This window comes from Cricetulus griseus, chromosome 4, assembly GCF_003668045.3.
Source record: "Cricetulus griseus strain 17A/GY chromosome 4, alternate assembly CriGri-PICRH-1.0, whole genome shotgun sequence".
Classification (NCBI taxonomy): Eukaryota; Metazoa; Chordata; class Mammalia; order Rodentia; family Cricetidae; genus Cricetulus; species Cricetulus griseus.
Window position 1 is genome coordinate 221,861,322 of NC_048597.1, and position 22,749 is coordinate 221,884,070.

The 22,749-nt window shown below is 48.2% G+C and overlaps 1 protein-coding gene across 2 annotated transcripts in view; it reads right to left on the reverse strand.

Moving 5' to 3' along the window:
- Window positions 1-2,676: 2,676 nt before the first annotated feature.
- The window catches only part of Cmtm8 (CKLF like MARVEL transmembrane domain containing 8), a 56,935-nt gene continuing 36,862 nt past the window's right edge, over window positions 2,677-22,749 (reverse strand). Inside the window, exons 2-4 of one of the 2 annotated variants that reach the window (XM_027415310.2) lie at window positions 12,233-12,406; window positions 3,693-3,809; window positions 2,677-2,949 (exon numbers count right to left, since the gene is read on the reverse strand). In XM_027415310.2, coding sequence (XP_027271111.1) covers window positions 2,866-2,949; window positions 3,693-3,809; window positions 12,233-12,406 — 375 coding nt within the window. In that variant the 3' untranslated portion in view covers window positions 2,677-2,865. The remainder of the gene's footprint in view (window positions 2,950-3,692; window positions 3,810-12,232; window positions 12,407-22,749) is intronic. The other variant, XM_035444626.1, reaches the window with a different exon arrangement.

Genomic DNA, 22,749 nt, shown 5'->3' on the forward strand with positions numbered 1-22,749 from the left:
TCGTGTGCCTGGTTCATCTGAGTTCTCCCACTATCTGTTAATAGCTGTGGAAGACGTCATGGCAGAGTCCAGATAGATCTGAGCTATGGAGACATTTCGGCACAGTTCTGCTCACATTTGACACAGACATCTCTGGGGTCAACAGGGTCTATGAGTGCACACCCACGCCAGAGAACAACCTTAGATATGGTTCCTCAGGTGCTGTCCACCTTTTCCAAGCAGGGTCTCTCACTGGCTGGCTCAGAACTCCACAAGTAGGTTTTGCTGGCTGCCTGTCTTTGCTTCATTAGTGCTGGGATTATAAATTGGCTACCAGGGCTGCAGAGATGGCTCAGCCATTAAAGGCTAGGCTCACAACCCAAAATAAATGCACTAACACCCCAGACTTTTTTTGGTGTGTGGGGGTGGGGCAGGGTCTAATGTAGCCTCAGGCAGACCTTGAACTCCTGATCCTCCAGCTTTTACCTCTTGGGTGTAAAGGTTACACATGTACACTACTACACCAGGAGTTGAACTTGAGGCTTTTTTTGTTTTGTTTTCCTGACCTTCTTTTTTTATTATTTAAGTAACGTTTATTTTACATACCAGGGAGTTTCCCCTCCCTCCTCTCTTCTAGTCCCCTCCCCTTCCCCATCTACCCTCCTCACCCACTCCTCCAGAGAAGCTCCTCAGCTGCAGAATGGTTAAGGAAAATGTGGTGCATTTACGCCGTGGAGTACTCACTACTCATTCTCTTTCAATATGATGGGTTCAGGAGTACTTACTACTCAGCTGCAAAATGATGGCCTCATGAAATTTGCAGGCAAATGGATGGAACTTGGGACTTCTAAAGTACTCTATCAGTACCAGAGCCGAAGCCTTAGTGGTTTTCTTTTTTTTTTTTATTAATTTATTTAAATTAGAAACAATCTGATTTTACAAACCAATCCCAGTTCCCCCTCCCTCCCTCCCTCCTGGTCCACCCCCCCCAACTCCACATCCCACCCCTATCCACTCCCCAGGGACGGTGAGGCCTCCAATGGGGGATCTTCAAAGTCTGTCACATCATTTGGGGCAGGACCTAGGCCTCCCCTGTGTATCTAGGCTGAGAGAGTGTCCCTCCATAGGGAATGGGCTCCCAAAGCCTATTCGTAAACTAGGGATAAATACTGGTTGCACTGCCAGGGGCCCCATAGACTGCCCAGGCCTCCTAACTGACATCTACATTCAGGGGGCCTGGTTTGGTCCTGTGCTTGCTCCCCAGCTGTCAGACTGGGGTCGTGACCTCACACTTGCTCAGGTTAGCTGTTTCAGTGTTTGTTTTTTGTTGTTAAATGTGGGTTCAGGAGATCAAAGCCAGGGCCCTGCTTGCTTGACAACTGAGCTATCTCCCAGCCCTCAACATGATTTAAAGGTGTCTGTACCTGTTGGTCCTTTTAATGGCTACATATTTATTTTAGTGTGTTCTAGAATAAACAAGCCCATTCTGGTGGCACCTTTTGCCAGAGCTCATTACTAAACCTGAGGCCATGTTTCATTTGATCATTCTAGTAGCTGAAAGTCATGGGTGGACACTGTGGTTCCCAGATCTGAAGAGATGGGTCTCTCTTGCCACCCTGTCCTGGTGACCAAGGACAAGTGTTTTTTTTTTTTTTTTTTTTTTTTTTTTTTTTTTTTTTTTTTTTTTTTTTTTTTGACCAATATGACTGCCTGAGCAGCTCCGTGAGCAGGAGAGCTTTCCCAGCTCCGAGGTTCTGCGTGTGTCCCCTATCAGTCATATTCAACAGTAGCTAGGGTGCTGCACCTTTTAATCTGGTCTTCAACATTAGCTCTGAAGAGATAGCACAGCAGGTAAGAGCCACACAGCTCTTGCAGGGGACCCAAGAGCATAACTGCCTAAACGCCAGCTATAGGGGATTTGAAGTCTTTACCCTACACAGACACACACACATACACATAATTAAAAATAAAAATAAGCCAGGCAGTAGTGGGGTACGCCTTCAATCCAGGCATCTGGGAGGCAGAGGCAGGTGGATCCCTGTGACTTCAAGGCCAGTGTCTTGTTTACAGAATGAGTTTCAGGACAGCCAGGGCTACACAGAGAAACCCTGTCTTGGAAAACCAACCAACCAACCAACCAAATAATAAAAATAAATCTTTAAAAAGAAAAATTAGCTTTAGGCCAGTGAGATGTAGCAGTGGCAAAGAAAGGCTCCTGCTGCCAAGATTGAACCCTAAATTTTATCCTTGGGACCTGTAGGGTTGAAGGAGAGAACTCGCTCCTGCAAGTTGTCCTCAAACCTCACCATGTACACTGTGGTACATGTGTTTTGTTTTTAAGATTTATTTATTTATTATATATACAACATTCTGCCTGCATGTATCCCTGCAGGCCAGAAGAGGATACCAGATCTTATTATAGATGGTTGTGAGCCACTATGTGGTTGTTGGGAATTGAACTCAGGACCTCTGGAAGAGCAGTCCGTGCTCTTAACCTCTGAGCCAGCTCTCCAGCCCCTGTGGCACACTTGTATACCCACCCCCATACACAAACACACATACATGGGCACACATACTAAACAAAAAATGTAATTTAAAAAAGCTACCTTTACAAATTTGACACATTCTTAACATTTAGCAATTTATTTATACATTCTGTAAGAAAATAAAACCTATGAGGACTAAAGAGACCTCGGAGCTCATCAGCAGTCACAGCACTCTGCAAGTATCCAGTGTAATTGTAACAAGCCATTAGGAGGTAATTTAACTAAGATATAAAAACATTAGTTAAATACAATTCTGGGGCAATATACATTATAGCTACAACTGCTTTTTACAGTGGGATTCATCCTGGTGTGTTTTCTTCTCCATTATCCGAAGAGGAAGTCACTGTGTGGTCCTGGATCTCCAGGCTATGAAACTGAAGTATGTGTTTCCAGCGTAGCAAATGGTGACCAGGAAGGCGAAGAACTGTGGGGGAGGGGAGCATGGCAGAGGGGGCATTAGCACACTTCCAGATTAGAAAATTATCGTTCCTCCTCCACTGTGTCAGGTCAGGCTGTCCTGGACTCTAGGCTTCCTCCTCTGAGCCTACTTTATTGCATCAATAACCTTTTACTTCAGGGAGGGGTGACCAGTGTACCTCTAATGGAGCTGTGTACCTCTAATCTAGTGCAGGTGACCTTAGACAGGGCTCAGCTTCCAGTGTCTGCCATCACTTGGAAGAAATGAAGTGAGGAAGCCACGGCAATGGACACCCGGGCATTACGTGTCTGTGAATCTCAAATCTCAATTTGCAAATCGTGTTTAAAGTTAGGAGGGACCAGGGGGACAGCTCAGGGAGGGTGAGCTTGTGCCAGTTGCAGAAAAGGACGTCGTCACTGTTGCTTCAAGATTCACCCTGTCCTGCAAAGCCCCCAACCGTGTGCTTTGCCTTCGGCCATCACCCTCCTGAGCTGGCCATTGGTCCTCATCTTCTGCAGGGGGGCTCAGAGCCTTTTTAGAAGGGCAGCTACTGTCACACTCTGGCTCCTCCATGCTGTGAGCCCAGCCTGTAAGTTTTAATGGCTTGTGGGCCAACCAGTCAACTGCTCTATTTTGTCGATGTTGCAAGTGGCCCTTTTTCTCTACAGCTAACTTTGAGTGCCTCTCTCATCCCGAAGAGGCCTTGGGGAAGTTTCAGGAGGACTACGGTATTTGGAGGACTCACTCACCGAGGAGGCTGCCCAGCTGTTGAAGTTGTGACTGTCCTTCTCTGGGGAGACAGAAGATGCGTCCACTACGGCGGCTGAGAGGTACAAGAGGAAGGCACTGCCATTAAAGCACAGGCCCTGTGAAGAGGGGCAGAGTGTTGAGGGGAGGGGACCGCACAAAAGGCAGGATCTAGTGTGCGAGGGAACCAGTGAACCGCTAGGGAAAGCCAAGGGGAGGCGAGCATGTCACTGCAGCACCCGTCCAGGGTGCCACATGTCCCCAGACTGCAGATCGTCCCTTTAGTCATCACTTTTACTCCACTGGTTCCTGGTCTCCTGTTCCTGTGAACCTCAGCATGGTGATCCTCGTGGAGGGAGGCAGGCCACAGGAGGGGCAGCCGTACAGTGCTGTCTGCCTCACCCCAGGCGTGGCCATCTAGCCCAGAGACTTTTCCTGGGCTCCTAATCCCAGAGACTTTTCCTGGGCTCCTAATCCCAGGGGAGGGGCAGTTAGCTGAAGCTACTTCCTAATTGTTTGTATGCATGTATGTTAGGGGGACGGGCATGTAGCATAGGCGGGCCTTGAATTTCTGATCCTCCTACCTTTATCTCCTGAGGGCCATGATGCCAAGGGTGTATCGCCACCGCCACCAGCCTCACGGATACTTCTTAAAGTGAGAGAGAGGGAGGGAGGGAGGGGGGGAGCAGACAACATCAGAGCCCTTTGAGAGCTGTTGTCACCTTGGCTTCCCTGTTCTTCTTTACTCTTTAATAATGGAGATTTGAAAAGACAAGCGGGGAACACTGTAGATGTAATTCTTAGCTGACAATTGTTCTTATTATATATAATTTTACTATGTTAGAGTAAACCCTTTCCCTTTTATTTAGCCAAAGTGAGGGGAAACGTTTGCAGAATGTTTGTTTACACTGTGTTTGGTTTGATAAAGAGCTGAATGGCCAGTAGCTAGGCAGGAGAGAATAGGTGGGACTTCCAGGGACAGAGAGGGACTCAGGATGAATCTAGGCATATAGGAGACACCAGGGAAGAAGCCGGACATCTGGTAGGGAGGAGGGGCAACCAAGCCATGTGACAGAATGTAGATTATAAGAGCTAGTTGGGGAAAAGCGTAAACTAAGGCCAAGCTTTCATAATTAATAACAATAAGCCTCAGTGTCATTATTTGTGAGCTGCCAGCCCCAAAGGAAAGTCAGACTATACAATTGATACTCAGTTACATTTGGACTCTAGGACACTGTGTGGGAAGAGGGAGTAGGAAGAGAGGTGCCAACAGCCACTCAAGGAGAAAGAGGGGTGCACCCTCCTGACAGGGCTACCATGCCTGCCATCTTTCTCTTAGGAAGTCAGAGATGAAGGAAAGGAGTCCGGAAAAGGAAGGAAGCAACCTTCTCCTTAGTTGGGAGAAAAGGTACACAGAATTTTTTGTTTTGGTTTTTCGAGACAGGGTTTCTCTGTGGCTTTGGAGGCTGTCCTGGAACTAGCTCTTGTAGACCAGGCTAGTCTCGAACTCACAGAGATCCACCTGCCTCTGCCTCCCGAGTGATAGGATTAAAGGCGTGCGCCACCAACGCCCGACGTTTTATTTTATTTTTATTTTTTTGGTAGTACACAGAATTTTCCAGACAGATGCCAGAGTCCTGAGGCAAGCTGCAACCTCTGTCCCCATCTTAACCATGTGTGCACACTGGCCCTGGTCATCTGCAAGGAGATAATCTAAGTCATGTCAGCTATGAAAGAGTCCAAAAGAATTTACAATGAAAAGCTGGGCTGCATGATGGAATTGTTCTTGCAGTACTCAGGGCAGGGTACTAGGCACCAGAGAGAGACATCCTGCACTCCGGCTCAGTCACAGTGTCTAATCTGGGCTTTTACCTGAGAACAGCTGTCTGTGTCGAGAAAGTCTTCAAGCTGTACAACAAAGCTAGTGTGACCTCTATCTAAACAGGTCTCTACTGACTTCCTTCCAAAGGACCTTCCTCCCCTGTTCTGTCTGCAAATCTATCCCAAGTTTATGAGTAACCACAGGAACCTTTCTTGTGATTTATTAGATAATGGGCAGACTTCAACAAGTCTCACTGCGTCAGCCACTTACGGAAACTAAGCTTAGAGGATCACGGACTGGTGTCCAATGTCATGCACACCCGAGAGCCAGGTAGACATTTCATCTGTGAGGAAAAAATCTCTTCCTCTTGGGCAGCCTCACTCTGGGGTTCTTTCCAACAAGGCCAGTGCCATTAGGAGGGTAATCAAGAGTACTCACTCACTTTTTGCCTTGAACAAGTCTGGGAACTTGAACACAGGGAAGAATTAGGTTTGTGACATTTTATGAAGGTGACATGGCCCTCAAGTGAGAAGCTGATAGTTTACATTGACAAAAATAGTTCAATTTTAAAAGTTGCAAGCAAAAACGAATACTATCTTACGTATTTTATTCTTTCAGAAAAAAATTAGTACATGCTGCTTTATAAATTACCTTGTCATTTAAGCTTAGAAAGAAAGATTAGAGGGAGCAAGTCCTGTACCCCTGGATGGTTCCTTGTGACTGGTGGTTGTGTGTGTCCAGGGACACATATTCACCATTTGTGAAATGACAGACTTCTCACCTTTTAAAAAAAATGATTTGAGGCCAGGTGTGTTGGCGCACGCCTTTAATCCCAGCATCTGGGAGGCAGAGGCAGGGGTATCTCTGTGAGTTTGAGGCCAGCCTGGTCTACACAATGAGTTACAGGCCAGCCAAAGGCTACATTCTGAGACCCTGTCTCAAACAAAACAAAACAAAACTCTTTTTCATGGCGCCTAAGATGAAGCCAAGTATCTATTTCTCAGCCACCGGCCATCAGAAACTCATCGAAATGGACACAAGCTTCTTACTTCCTGTGAGAAGCACATGCTCAAAAGTGGAAGGGTGGAGGCTTATGTGGTCCAAATCAGAGATGGGAATGACAAACAGGGCTTTCCTATGAAGCAAGGCGCCGTGACTGACCCAGAGCAGAGTACACCTGCTGAGGAGTCAGAGACATTCTTGTTCTAGATCAAGAACTGAGGAGAGGAAGGTCTGCTCAACATGCGTTGTGGATGCCAGTCTCAGATTTCTCAACTTGGTAATTTTAGGAGAATGACAAGCATGTCCTAGACTGAGGGACACCACTGTGACTTGTTGGATGGGACTCAAGAGAGCTGGAAGAATCCAAAAGCTTTCCAGTCTCTCTAAAGAAGATGATGTCCCCAGTATGTTGTCAGAAAGCCTTACACAAAGGTCAGAAGCCCAGGACCAACGCAAACGCCAGCATACGGCTCTGAAGAGACAATGCTGCAGGAGGTGGCTGCAGAACGTGCTGAACTTTGGACCAAAAGATGAAGGACAGCAAAGAACAACACCAGGGAGAGAGTGCCAAGAGATGTCTGCTGTCCTCACTGAGAGCTTCTTCCTCTCAAGTCTGAGTCTAGTCAAAATAAGTCTTTAACTGTAGCTAATCAATGATCAGGCTTGAATCTTAAAAACAAAACAAAACAAAAAACTGGGTGGTGGTGGCCCACACCTTTAATCCCAGCACTCAGGAGGCAGAGGCAGGCTGATCTGAATTTGAGGTCAGCCTGGTCTACTGAGTGAGTTCCAGGACAGCCAGGGCTGCAGAGAGGAAACCCTGTCTCAAAAAACAAAACAAAACAAAACAAAAACAAATCAAAAAATTAATTTTTTAAAAATGGAATTTATGCAAATGGTAACTAAACAGCATCCAATCTGGACAGAATAACCTTAAGTAAAGAGACGGTGTCCCTACGAGGATGTAGCTCAGTTGGTAGAATGTATGCAGCATGGCCTCCACCCCTAGCCCTGGATAACCTAGGTGTCATGGTGCACTCTGGAGGTGAGGGCGGGGACACAGAGGTTCTCAGCCACACAGTTACAGACTAGCCTGGGATGTGAGACCCTGTCTCAAAACCAAGCAACAATGAAACAAAGAAACTAGCTCCTCAGATGACTCCAGAGGAGAAATGGGCCTGGGGAGGTGGGCAGAGGATGGTGTCAGAGCATCATGCTGCCCTGCTGCTGTGAAGGGCCAGGAGTACCTCAGACACACCAGCCCCTCCAGGAGTGGCTCAGACACACCAGCCCCTCCAGCTCCTGCTGATCTCAGTCATCCCTGTGCTCAGTGTGAGCGGCAGAGAGCATGGAACTTTACAAAGGCTGCCAGCTGCTCTCTGTGGAGGGGAGGAGTGGAGGGAGGCCATGGTTCCCTCCTGAAATTCCATCCTGCTTTGCTTTTGAAAGCTCTCAGTATTCTCTGGGATAAAGGCAAGCACAGATAAAAGCTTGGCTGGCCGGCCGCTCTTTGTTTAGGCTCCAGCCCGTGGACCTGGGTTTAAGACGTTCATCTTCTGAGGACATCTATCCCTCCACAGGAGAGAGAAAGATCATCCGGTGTCTGGGCGGGGTCCTGCAGGCCAGAACTAGACACCAATTTCAGAAGAGAGTTTGTAAGATGTGACGGAGCCACCTTCCCACCCATACCGGGGGAGACTTTAGCTCCAAACAGCCAGGTCACCACCCATGCCCGGGGTTGGAGACATGGCTCACAGGGTAAGAGCACACACAGCTCTTCCAGAGGACTAGGGTTTAGTTCCTGGCATCCCCCTGACAACTCACAACCACCTGCAACTCCAGGTCCAGAGGACCTGGTGCCTCTTCTGACCTCCCTGAGCTCCTGCAAGCATACATATAAGTATATGTATTTAAAAATGTTCCTTGTAGCTGAGGTCAATAAATCAACAAGGAAGAGACAAACCAAAGATAAGGGATACTCAGGCGTACACTCTCTCTCTGGTGTGTGTGTCAGAGGACAGTTTTCAAGAATTGGTTCTCTTCATCCACTGTGTGCAACCCAGGGATTAAACTCAGGTTGGCAGTTTTGGTGGCAAATACCTTTCTTTACCTGCTGAGCCATCTTGCCACTCATTGCAGCTTTGTACACGGGTCCAGGAGACACAAACTTAGGCCCTCAGGTTTGTATGGCAAACGCTTTGCCAACTGAACCATCTTAGCTCGTGGCTTAAGCTTTTCTTCTTCTTTGTGATAGGGTTTCAAATTAAAGGCACAAGCCATCATGCCCAGCTTGCTTTTCTTCTTTCAAAGAAGATCAACTTTTATCTAATGTATATGAGTGTTTGCTTGAATATACATCTGTGCGTCATGTGTGTGCAGCGCTCCTGGAGGCCTGAAGAGGGCGTCAGATCACCCGGACCTGGAGTCAGAGACAGTTCTCAGTGGCCACAGTGGGTGCTGGGAACTGAGCCTTGGTCCTCTAAAGGAGCAGCAAATGCTTTTAACCTCCGAGTCATCTTTCCAACCCCCAGACTTAAGTTTTAAACTGGCTTGATTATACTCAGGTATGCATAGTATTTTCTAGGGTTGATTTTTTTTTTTAATTATTTTGTGCATGTGCTCATGTCAGGCTGTGAATGTGAGTAAAAGTCAGAGGACAACTTTTGGGAATTGGTTCACCCATCCCACCATCTGGGTGCCAGGGATCAAACTCAGAAAATCAGTCTTGCAGGCAAGACTGTGTGCTGAGCCATCTAGTCAGCTTTGGTTTTGGTACGAGTCTCCCTCTGTAGCCCAGGCTAGCCTGGAACTGGAGGCCATCTTTTTGCCTTAGCCTCCTGGATGTTGGGACTGATTCACTACTTGCTTTCCAATTTTGAAGACAAAAAGGGGCTTACAGGCCACCTAACACAAGCCCTCCAGGTATTAGTAGGAATACCAGGTCTGAAGACGGTAGGAGAAGCCCTGAGATGATGGACAGTTCTCTTTGGGACATGGGACCCAAAATAAGTAACCTGAGAGTTTGTTCTTTCATGGAACAGGCTGAGCAGTCTGGCTCTCCTTCCAGCCCAGGAACACGGGTCATGTCCAAGAACACACCCCATCTCAAAGGCATGACCCAGAGGCCAGACACACATGTCCCTTTCTGTTGCAGTAGCTACGTCCAGGCATAAGACTCACCTAGTGGCAGGTGGCTGGGAACTGTCTAGTCAGACAGAACGCTCTAGACTAGAGAAGAAAATAGTATGGAGGGAGGAGGAGCAGCCCCAGCCCTGGTGCTGAGCCCACACTCTCAGGCTGCTGAGAGGGACAGAGCTGGGTGACCTGGCTCACTTGCAGGCATTCCCCAAACCTGCCCGTATTTAAGAAAGCATGGTCACCAGCTCTGACAGCAAGCACAAACATAACCTCAGCTGCCGGAAGAGAATTTCTTTTCTTTCCTTTTTTATATATTTACTAATTTTTATTTAGTAAATATTTAGTGACTAGGCTTCCTGTAGCCTGGGCTGGTATCCAACTCATTTATCTGAGAAGCCTTCCACCTCCAGCCTCCATGGGGTTGGGATCACAGGTATGCACCACGCCCAGTTTATGTGGAGTTGGGGATCGAACCCAAGGCTTCACACACCCTAAGCAAACACTCTACCCACTGAACTATTTGCCCAGCCCCTTGCTTGGGGTCACTTTCAGAACGAGATACAAATACTTGGACTCTGAGGGCAGCTCAGAAAGAAGAGGGGCAGGTGTGCTTTGAACAATGTGTGAAAGCCTGTCAATGTAACCTCGGGTCACAACTCCGAGGAGGTTGACTTTCAGGTCATCGAGTCAGAAGTGGGTGTGTGTGTGTGTGAGTGTGTGAGTGTGTGTGTGTGTGTGAGTGTGTGTGTGTGTGTGAGTGTGTGTGTGTGTGTGTGTGTGTGTGTGTGTGTGGTGTGTGTGTGTGTGTGTGTGTGTGTGTGTGTGTGTGTGTGTGTGTGTGTGTGTGTGTGTGTGTGTGTGTGTGTGTGTGTGTGTGTGTGTGTGTGTGTGTGTGAGTGTGTGTGTGTGTGTGTGTGTGTGTGTGTGTGTGTGTGTGTGTGTGTGTGTGTGTGTGTGTGTGTGTGTGTGTGTGTGTGTGTGTGTGTGTGTGTGTGTGTGTGATGTGTGTGTGTATGTATGTGTGTGTGTGTGTGTGTGTGTGTGTGTGTGTGTGTGGTATTTGGAAACAAAGTAAACCAATGTCTTTAGAGTTCTAGAGGTGACCCCAATTCTCTCTCTATATACATTATCACCTACATTATCACCATTATTATTATTATTATTATTATTATTATTATTATTGAGACAGGGTTCCTCTGTGTAACAGCTGTCCTGTCACTCAGTATATAGATCAAGCTGGCCTTGAACTCACAGAGATCCACCTGCCTCTGCCTCCCAAGTACTGGGATTAAAGGCGAGTGCCACCACCACCCAGCATGATGCCACTTTAAAAGAAATATTATTATTATTATTTTAAATGAAACAGGGTCTTTCTATACATAGACCAAGATGACCTTGAACTCACTACTTGGCTATCTTGGATGCACACTTGAGATCTCCTTGCCTCAGTTTTCCAAGTGCTGGAGTTGCTGGAATTCTTTAGGCATGTACCACCCTATCTGTCTGTCTGTCTGTCTAGCTCTTTCCTCATGTGTCTAAGACAGATTCTCATGTATTCCAGGCGGGCCTCAAATTCCACATGTAGCTGAAAACCATCCTGAACTTGTGGTCCTTCTGCCTCCACTTCCCAAATGCTGAAATTAGAGGCGTGACCCACCAGGGCTGTTTAAGTGGATCGAACCCGGGGCTTTGCGCATGCCAGGCAAGCGCTCTTTCCACTGATAATGGCCACTCCCAATTCCCTACCGAGACTTCCCACACTCCAAGGCACACTCTTTTTTTTTTTTTTTTTTTTTTTTTTGGTTTTTCGAGACAGGGTTCCTCTGTGACTTTGGAGCCTATCCTGGAACTAGCTCTTGTAGACCAGGCTGGTCTTGAACTCACATAGATCTGCCTGCCTCTGCCTCCCGAGTGCTGGGATTAAAGGCGTGCACCACCACCGCCTGGCCAAGGCACACTCTTTCACCTGAAGACTGTGTGGTCACCACTGTTATCCTGTGTATGGCATGCTGCCTGGAGCCAGGACAAAAATCCAAGCCCCTTACCTATTCTTGCTTCCAAATGGGAAGGCGCCAATTTAGTCTGTGTTTCAGTGGTGCTGGGGTTTAAGCACGTGACCTCAGACATGCTAGGCAGGTGCTCTACCACTGTGCTGTATTCCCCAACTACTACTTTTTTTGTGCGCTGGGCTCGCTCCCCCACCCCTTTTCCTTTGCTATTGGTTATAGAAACCAAGGCTTTCCACATTCCAGTCCCGCCCAGCCTCCACGTGTTTGTTTGAACAGCCCCTGTCTTGCTCCTTTTTCATCAGTCATGTACACAGAACTGCCATGTGTCCTGACACAGTTGTCAGCAGGTGACACTCTTTACAGGGCTAGAACCTAGTTTTCCTGAACTCAGCTGGCCCGAGAATGTCCCACTGTGCCTGGTTTCACTCAATGGCTCTGGCCATTGAGTAATGAGGAATCATTTGCTGCTGCTGGCTTCTTCTGCACTGGCCTAGCCTGTGTGAGCAGAGGTGACCCCAAATCTGTCCCTCCTCACAGCCCTGGGCAGGTAGAGGCTCTGAGGTAGACTTACCACTGTGGTCCAGGGCACCTGCGGAATCCTGGTGTAGGTCATGGTGATGTAGACAATGAGGAAGAAGACGGTGAGGACCCAGTAAAAGACAGCTACAAACATGACCCAGCCAAAAGCAGGGACCCGGAAATACTCAGTGCCGGCGATGAGCGTCCACACCAGCAGCCCTAAGACCTGAGAAGTAGCAGAGGAGAAACAAAGAGACGCAGAGTGAAGAGAGAGTGGGGTAGAACGAAGTCATTAATCAAAGTGCCATCACAACTTGTTCCACGCTGAACCAGTGTCCACACAGGAACACATACCCGCGGGAGCACACACTCATGCACATGTCCCCCACACAGGAACACATACCCGCGGGAGCACACACTCATGCACATGTCCCCCACACAGGAACACATACCCTCGGGAGCACACACTCATGCACATGTCCCCCACTCTGGAACACATACCCGCGGGAGCACACACTCATGCACATGTCCCCCACGTACTCATAATTAACAATAAACCCTTTAAAACAGATCCCTCCCTTATCCTCCGTCTCAGATATTCTTCCACAGCACAAGAAGTAGCAAATACAATCCCTAAGCCACGGGCAGCAGCGGTGTGCACCACATCCCCGGCCGGAGGCAGCTCCCGAGGTCCACGGGGCTTTGGTTGTAGGGCGGTGTCACACACGCCGGCCTCCCCTTTCTGTGGTGGCTTTCTTTGTGCTACACAAAGAAGTTTTGGCCTACTGGCCTCTCACTCCACACCTTGGTTCATTTTAGACAGAGACAAATTAGAAAAGACACCATGGATGGCAGCTAGTCCCTATCTGCTCTGTTGGTCTAAATGGCCAATTTGGAGAGCATACTTTTTGTCACTCAGAGCATTCTGGGAAATTCTGGAATGAAGTTGCTGTGTTACAGAGATCAATCAGAGCTATTCTGGGAAAGCAACATGCTCTCTGAGCACCTGCTTTTAACCATGCACAGTGCTTGGCACTCGGTGCTGGTCACAGAGGCACAATGTCACTGAACCAGAGGAATTTACTAACACATTATTCAGGTTTGTTTCAACGCAGTTGACAAGCCATTGCCATGACCACGTGCAGCTCATGGCCCGAATCAATTTATAATGATGACTGTGTGTGTGTGTGTGTGTGTGTGTGTGTGTGTGAGAGAGAGAGAGAGAGAGAGAGAGAGACAGAGACAGAGAGAGAGACAGAGACAGACAGAGACAGAGACAGAGAGAGCAGGTCAATCCCAGGTGTTGTCTCTCAGGAGTCATCCACTTACTTGTTGAGACAGGATCTCTCACTGGCACCTGGGGTGTCCCTTCTGCTGGGCTGTCTGACCAGCGAGCCCCTGTCTGTCTCTGCCTCCTCAGCATTGGGATAAAAGGATGCACCACTATGCCAGGCTTTTCATGTGGATGCCAGGGATTGAACTCAGGTCCTCATGCTTATGTGGCAAGTACTTTACTAATCAAGCCATGGCCCCAGCTCATATGACTCATTTTTTCCGGCCAGCGAACATAGCCATGCTTGTTCCCTTTTCTGTTGCCTGTGGTTTTATGCTTAAAAGGAGGAGGCTGTGGCCGTCTGTATGAAGCCTAAAATAGTCACCTTCACAGAAGCCTGCCAGCACCTGCTTGACACCCCATGTGCTATGCATCAGGAATTATGTGAGCACGTGCGCGCGCACGCGCGCGCACACACACACACACACACACACACACACACACACACACACAGGGTTTTGTTTCATACATTTTTTTCAAACCATCCAGGTTATTAATGCATAACGCTAGAGACCGTAAGAGAAAAGGGCATCTCTTTCTGGGAACCACATCGTCTCCACCCTGCTGGCTCCCTCTATCTGCTAAAGTTTTTCCTTCAGAGGCAGGGACTCACTCTTCGGGTCCACCATCTACTGTTTCTTAAGTCTGTTCCGCAAGCATGGCGGCCATCTCCATTCATCCACTAGGGGGCACCGGCACACTGCGGATGAATGATTCGGCCAGCCCAGCGTTGGCTGGCTTCAGGCTGTTACTTTAGGAAGGAATTTGGAGCAGAGGCAGGAGAAGGAACTTGACTCTCATTGTTAGCACCAGTCATTGTTGGCACATCAAACATGAGGTAAGGATGAATTAATGCAAAGACCTGGAAGGCCGATTTAATCCGGGGTCCTTGGCCTCTACGTGATGTTCCTGCAGAGATTTTGCTGCGGCGTCTTCATGAGCTGCAGCAGAACCTTGCAACACACCCACCCGAGAAAGCAGCCAAGGGTCTCAGGCTCTGCTGCCATCTCTAACAGGGCACCTGGCCTCTCCTTTCCCAATCTTGGAAACAAGGGGATATGTGACTTAGAGGTTCAGCGCCAAGGTGGAGAATATCCAAGTTGCCTGATGGGGCAGATTTCAAACTGTACGGCTCTTATTTCTATTCCGAAGGATGTCCTGAGGGTGTGTCCCCCTCGTACCCTCCAGCCCTTCCTCAGTACCACTGTGGAGTCCTCGGGTGATCTAGAGTAGAATGAAGCCCCCAACCAAGGTGCTATTAGGACTTGGAACTCAGATTTGGACATTTTAAGATTGACCAAAGACCTACACGGAGCCGTGTCACAGGAGCCTGTTATTCCCAGCAGTTAGTGCAATGGGAATCTGCATACAGGGTTAGTGTTAAAATATGTCTAAAGACTGAATTTAGGCAGCATCACCCATGGACACAGTTGCCTTCGAGTGTCAGTGGAGTCGGTGGTCTCACTACAGCAGACTTGCATGTAGTCTGTTGTCTGTCCCCAATCTTGGGTGAGTAGTGACATAACAGAAAATAATGTTACTAGTGTACTAAGTCCCATGTAACTGCAGAGATTAGTGGTCTCGTGTTTGTTCCTCCTGGCAAGCGTGACCAAATGCTTTGCATAATCTATGTGTTGGCAGTAAGGGCTCTTGGGGTCCCTGGCAGAGAAAGTGGAGGGTCAGGGCCCCGGGCCTGTAATTAGAACCATGATGCATGCAGCCAAGGTAGGTACACACTTTTTTTTTTGAGTCCCATACAGTCTCTGTCCCAGCCATTCATTTTGCCACTGTAGTGTGGCCTTTGCCAGGCCAAGCAATGTTTAGAATGCTATGGAGGAGGGGGAGTGGCCAGGTTTCATGGCAACTTTATTTACAAACAAGGGTAGGTTGGATTTGGCTAGCAGGCTGCAATCAGGCAGGCTCTCCAAGTGTGTGGTCCCAGACAGGGAGGTTCTGAGAGCTGAGAAGCAGGCTCCATCTAGACCTGCCACTCACTCAGCAGTGCTGGGAAGAGGCAGGGCAAGGGGTCGCAGTCCCCATCCCCAGGCAGCTCCAGGCACTAGCCCTGCATTCCCTCTCCCGCTCCTGTTCCATGCAGAAGGGGCTTAAGTGTGACCTTAGATGCTGTCTTTTTTTTTTTTTTTCTTTTGGTTTTTCGAGGCAGGGTTTCCCTGTGGCTTTGGAACCTGTTCTGGAACTAGCTCTTGTAGACCAGGCTGGTCTTGAACTCACAGAGATCCGCTTGCCTCTGCCTCCCGAGTGCCGGGATTAAAGGCGTGCGCCACCAACGCCCGGCTCTTAGATGCTGTCTTAGTTAGGGTTACTACTACTGTGGTGAAACACCATGATCAAAAGCAACCTGGGGAGGAAAGGGTTTACTTGGCTTACATTTCCACATTGTAAAGGAAGCCAGGACAGGCGCTCAAACAGGGCAGAAACCTGATGCCAGGGCCATGCAGGGGTGGTGCATGCTGTTTTGCTTCACATGGCTCACTCAGCCTTCTTTCTTACAGAACTCACGGACCACTAGCCCAGGGGTAGCATCACCCACCATGGGCTGGGCCCTCCCATATCAATCACTGATTAAAAAAAAAAAAAAAAAGTGGGTCGTGGTGGTGTACATCTTTAATCCCAGCACTCGGGAGGCAGAGGTAGGGGGATCTCTGAGAGTTCGAGGCCAGCCTGGTCTACAAAGTGAGTTCCAGGACAGCCTCCAAAGCTACAGAGAAGCCCTTCTCAAAAAACCAAAGGAGAAGGAGAAAGAAGGAAGAGGAGGAAGGAAGGAAGGAAGGAAGGAAGGAGAGAAGGAAGGAAGGAAGGAAGGGGAGAAGGAAGGAAGGAAGGAAGGGGAGAAGGAAGGAAGGAAGGAAGGGGAGAAGGAAGGAAGGAAGGAAGGAAGGAACAGCAGCAGCTCTGCAGGCCTGCCCTACAGCCCAATCTTCCAGAGACATTTTCTCAATGGAGGTTCCCTCCTCTCAGATGGCTTCATTGTGTGTCAAGCTGGCATAAACTCTCCAGCACAGAAGTGAATGATACAGCTCTAAGCTCTCAGACCTCCCAAAGGACACGGCCATCACAACAAGTCTGTCAATCAGCCAAGAGTGCTCTGTCCACATCAGCCACCAAGGCAAACATCAGGCCAGCCAGAAAGCCAATCAGTCTGCAAGGACAGAGGGCCCGGTGTCGACAGCTCTGTCCTAAGTGGAAGGGTCTGGGCTTCCTGATGCTCCAATGCTGTCACTGAATGTTAGACTTGGGTGAAGAGTGCTGATGCCAACCCGGCTCTGCTCTAGTTGATTGAGTTGTTTTCTTCTGTTTTGGTCAAGCACAGTAATAAAGGAGAAGACAGGAAAGGGTTAAAGGAATAAAAGAGCTACAGGCATAAGGACACTGAGGGAGGGCTGAGACCTCATGTCACGTAAGACAAATGCGGCTGTGCACACCCGTGATTCTCCCACATAGGAGGTGGAGGCAGGAGGATGAGAAGCCCTCAGCTTGGGGCTGGTGGTTAAGAGCATTTATTGCTCTTGCAGAGGACCTGGGTTCAATTCCCAGCACCCACACTACTGAGTGGCTTACAACAGCCTGTAACATAAACATATACCCTCTCACAGACACATATACCCCCCCACATAGACATATACAAAAATACCCCCATATATATATATATATATATATATATATACTCATACACATAGACATACATACTAACATACATATGCCCACATACATAGACACAGACACAATTTTTTTTAATTTTATTTATTATGTATACAGCATTCTGCTTCCATGTATATCTGCAAACCAGAAGAGGGCACCAGATCTCATAATGGATGGTTGTGAGCCACCATGTGGTTGCTGGGAATTGAACTCAGGACCTCTGGAAGAGCAGTCAGTGCTCTTAACCTCTGAGCCATCTCTCCAGCCCCAGACACAAAATTTTAAGGAAAAAAAAAATACTGCAAAACAGCTTCTCTGCTACTGTGTGGAGACACTGGCTCCCACAAGGCTCAGTCCCGTGCTCATTAGCCTTGCAGGAGGCCTTCTACTCACAATGATGTGGGCTCTCTTTCTGCAGTCTTTCTTGGCTCTAGGGGAGCTTAACGGGGAAAGTGGGGGGCCAGAGTAGAGCACTGGGCCACCCAGAGCCAGTGGCTTCCAAGTTCACTGTCTCATGCCCAAGAGAGCAAGGAAAGCAGGGCAGGAAGTGAGCAGGATAAACTTAGATTCATTAAGGAAAAGTAAGGAAGAGCTCTTGAGAGTAGGAGGGGCTCCAAGCACAGGTCTGAGGATTCTTCCTCTCCAGAACCTTCTGGAAGGACCCACAGGTCCACATCTCCCTTGCACAGGGTCTTTCTTGACTACACATGAATTTCAAGATTTTTATTTCTTGTCTGTCTCTGCAAGACGTGCCAAAGAGACCGTACTAGGGACTGACTGGACTGAATGCGTAGGCTTTGTCCTTCTAATACAGTGTTTTAAGACACATCAGCCGGCGGGGCTTCTAAATCTCCGTGAGCCTCACCATTTGAAGAGAGCCCTCCTCCCTTCCTAAATGTTATCAATTGCTTCTAATCAAAGCCTACTTGCAAGACAATAGGAAAGGGAGAGATTCGCAGGAGAATACTCGGAATTCTGCCTGGGTGTTCAATCACTTCCAGATCTTGTCCCCATGCTGAGCTTTAGTTAGCATCCTGTACTGGACTTCAGCCACACAGCACATCTGGGAAAAGCTCTGTTGATTCGTTCTTCTAGGGAGCGTCAGGAAGGTTAGCAGACACCAAGACAACCAGCGGCCCCGCACCAGGCCAAGGCATACACGGAAGACAATACAGTCTCCTTTCCTAGACCGTGTGCAATGTCGCCTGGGAGATAAGGCAAACAGAAAACTAATGCAGCCTCGCAGCCTGGGAGGGGTCAAGGAAGTGGACTTGGGGAGAGACAGGCTGGTACTCCCGCAAGGGAGGCGAGGATGATCCTGAGGGGAGTGTCTGCATTCTAGACGTCCATGCTGAGGATGCAGTGAGCCAACAGGGGAGAGTGGTTGGGGTGGCTCTGTGGAGAATTCAGAAGTTATTCATTGAGCAGGCAGAGATGGGCTAGAAGTATTTTCTGGAAATGTGTCCTGCCTGCAGCATGTCAAAATCTCCTTGGCAAGTCGGGCATAGTGGTGTGAGTGCCCCTTTTTATCCCAGGTCTCAGGAGACAAAGGCAAGCAGACACAACTCTGAGTTTGAGGCTACACTGGTCTATGCAAAGAATTCCAGGCCAGCCAGAGCTATATAGTCAGACCTTCAAAAACAAACAACCAAAACATCAACCAAACAAATTAAAAAATCCCCCCAAAATAAAACAATGACAACAAAACAAAACAAAAGCTACAACAAAAAACCCCAAACCACTCCTTGGAATTCACTCATGGAATCAAACAGCGGCCGTCCCTGGAAGGAGGTCATGGTCCCAGAGGTCGGAGAGATGGCCCATGCCAGCATGGCTTCCACACCATTCCTGACTTCGCTTGCCTGCGTGTTCCTGAGAGATGGTTCAGAGCCAGCCGTTCTGAACTGGCCATGTCACCGCATTAGGTAACCCATGCTGATTGGAATCACTGGCTGCTGTGGCTATAGGGAGAGCATCCATACCCATCTGCTTGGTGGGCGCGCCGGTTTTACATCAGCTTGACACAAGCTGAAGCCATCTCAGAGGAGGGAACCTCAACTGAGAAGAAAGCAGGCTGAGCAAGCCGTGAGGAGCAAGCCGTGAGGAGCCAGCCAGGAAGCAGCACTCCTCCATGGCCTCTGCATCAGCTCCTGCCTCCAGGTTCCTGCCCTGTTTGAGTTCCTGCCTTGGCTTCCCTTGGTGGACTGTGATCCAGGGTATGGAAGCCAAAACAAAACAAAAACAAAAACAAACCAAACCCTTTTCCTCCCCGAGTTGTTTTTGGCAATGCAAGAGTAAGTCCAACAAAGACAGTGTGCCTCAGATGGTCAGCCTGGCATTTCAGTCAGCCAACAGCTCCTCGGGACTCCCTCGGGGACAAGAAGGAATATCTTTGGGGTGGCAGTGTCCTAGAAGAGGGGAAGTATGTCAGATTCGGAGATGAGCTAGGTAAGAAGTTAAGTACTACTGTGGAGAAATGACTAAGTACCTCCGCAGTGAAAAACCAAGCCATACACAGTGAGACCCTGCCGAGGGGAGGGGGGGGTCAAACCAGAAATACTATAGGGGAGACGATAGTTCATAGGGATATAAAAAATAAACTTCAAAAAGCTGTTTAAACTGGTGCAGCATCTGGCTTCCTTCTCAGACTAGTGAGACAATGAGTTCACTAGGAGGTCTGTGATATTTCCCATGAAAAGACCTAGAAACCCGGCGTGCAGAAACAGCCTTGTTAATTTAGATACCTACTGTGACATTTGCGTTGCATTAAGTGGTTTTTTTTTTTGTTTTTTTTTTTTTAAAGAAAAGTTCCCTCTATTCTAGGAACAAGTGAGGTGGCTTTTGTTTGAAGAAGAGAGGATTGTGGGGGATTTCAAAGGCAGCCAATAACAATGCAACTATCATTTAGAATTTCTTTAATTTCTTTCCCTTAGCTCTAGAATTCCCAAGGCACTCTTTGGTGTGTTTCACAATTTAAACAGGCCTGTAATGACCCACCAGGAGGGTCACAGATCAGTGTCCCCACAAAGGTTGGGAGAACCAACCTGTCGCTAAATAAGTTAAATATGTGGACAGTTCACAGAAGCAGGCACAACACGCCGCTTTGGTATAAAAATGATTCTGAGATTAAAGAGGCTCTTGAAGAGTAGCAGATGCAAGAAAGACCACCCTAGCTCTGTCTTTTCTTCCTGAAAATGGGGTGCAGAAGCCCTTTATGGGAGGTAACCTCCCTGAGTCGCAAAGACAGTGACATTTTTATGGCTAGAGGTGGGGAGTTGAGGCAGAGAGGGAAACTAGTTAAAATATTTCTTCCCTTGGTCTCCCTTGGCAGTTCCATTCTTTCTGAACTTTTAAAAGACACGTGCTTATTTATTTATTCATTTATTTAGTGTGTGTGTGTGTGTGTGTGTGTGTGTGTGTGAGTGTGTGTGTTCATTCGAGTGCAGATCAGACTATAACTTATGGAGTCATTTCTCTCCTACCATGTGGGTTCTGGAAATGGGACTCAGGTTCTCAGGGTGGACAGAGGAATCCAACTCTTGTCCTCTGACCTCCACGTGTGTCCCACATACACACACACACACAATAAACAAACAAATAAAACATGGGATAAAAAAAGAGGAAAGCAGCCGGGCAGCGCACGCCTTTAATCCCAGCACTCGGGAGGCGGATCTCTGTGAGTTTGAGACCAGCCTGGTCTACAAGAGCTAGTTCCAGGACAGCCTCCAAAGCCACAGAGAAACCCTGTCTCGAAAAACCTAAAAAAAAAAAAAAAAAAAAAAAAAAAAAAAAAAAAAAAAGAGGAAAGCAAAAGAAAGCATACCCAACGGCCTAAGGACCCTAAGGACCTCGTAGAAGCTTCCCATGGGCATCACCTTGGGACCAAGCCTTCAACATACAGGCAAAAGGACCCACAGTAAACCGGACAGTGGTATGAACTCTTCTCTGCCACTAGACTTGAAGTTAGCCCACAAGGAAAGCAGTAGGCGTGGCTATGTTTGAGCAAAATTTCCCCCAAACGCAGCAGGCAGCAGGCCAGTTTTCCTTTCATGTCAGATGGGATTTGCGGTGATGTGCTGGGCTCTCCACCACGGAGGGAACCGTTGCGGGATATTTGACCACACAATGTAAAGATGTGTCTGTTTTACCTCACCTGCCTGAAGCACCTTCTGATTGGTTTAACAAAGGTCTGAACAGCCAATAGCTAGGCAGGAGAGGATAGATGGGACTTCCGAGCAGAGATAGGAACTCTAGGAAAGAATCTGGGGGGAGATTGGCTATCGAGATTCAGAGGAATTGGGACCTGTGGTACTAAGGAGAGACAACAAGCCTTGTGGCAGAACGTAGATGAATATAAACGGCTAACTTAAGTTATACGAGCTACTTGGGAGCAAGCCCAAGCTAAGGTCATGCTTTCATAATTAATAAGAAGTCTTTGTGTTATTATTCAGGAGCTGGCTATCCAAAGAAAGACCTGCTCCAGGGAACATTGCTTTTTTAGCAGAGCATGCCCCTGGGCTCCCCTCCTTCCCATACATCAGGCTCTAAGGAGTTATTTCCGCTAATGAGCCAACCCCTGACACACACACACACACACACACTCTCTCTCACACACACACTCACAAACACTCTCACACACATACCTTCTCTCACATACACACTCTCACATACACACTCTCACACTCACACAAACACACTCTCTCACACGAGCACACACACACTCTCTCACACACACACTCTCACACACACTCTCTCACACACACTCTCACACACACTCACACATACTCTCTCTCTCACACGCACACACACTCTTTCTCACACACACTCTCTCACACACACACTCTCTCTCACACACACACTCACAAACACTCTCACACACATACCTTCTCTCACACTCACACATACACACTCTCACACTCACACAAACACACTCTCACACACACACACACTCTCACATACACACTCTCTCTCATACACACACTCTCACATACACACCCTCTCACACACACACACACTCTCTCACACCCACACACTCTCTCTCACACCCACACTCTCTCTCACATACACACTCTCACACACACTCTCTCTCACACGCACACTCTCTCTCACACACACTCTCTCTCTCTCACACCCACACTCCCTCACACACACACTCTGCAGTTGTGTGTTCTTGCCTCTCCTTTCCCATAGTACTCCCACATAGTTTGCTCTATTCAGCACAAGCCTGCATGTGACCCTCTCCGGGTCCTGAGGTTGTTTGAACAGTGCCTCATGTTTCCCTGGGAACTATGCCGGACCAGCTGTTTCAGCAGCATGAAACAACCCCGACTTGGGAGTTATTTTTAAACCCTGCTTGTTGAGTCATGTCAATAGAAGGGCCTGTCATTAGCTGATAGCAGCAGCATTTGTGAAGAGCGAAGCGATCACCCACATCGGAAAACACCAGGAAAGCAGAGAGAGCCCTTGGCATTGGACCAAGAAGTCCACAAATACTTTACAATGCATGTCAAACAAGGGGTGGGGCGGGGCAGCTAGTATCCACCACAGGACAGCTGTCACCCCAGATGAGGGACTAA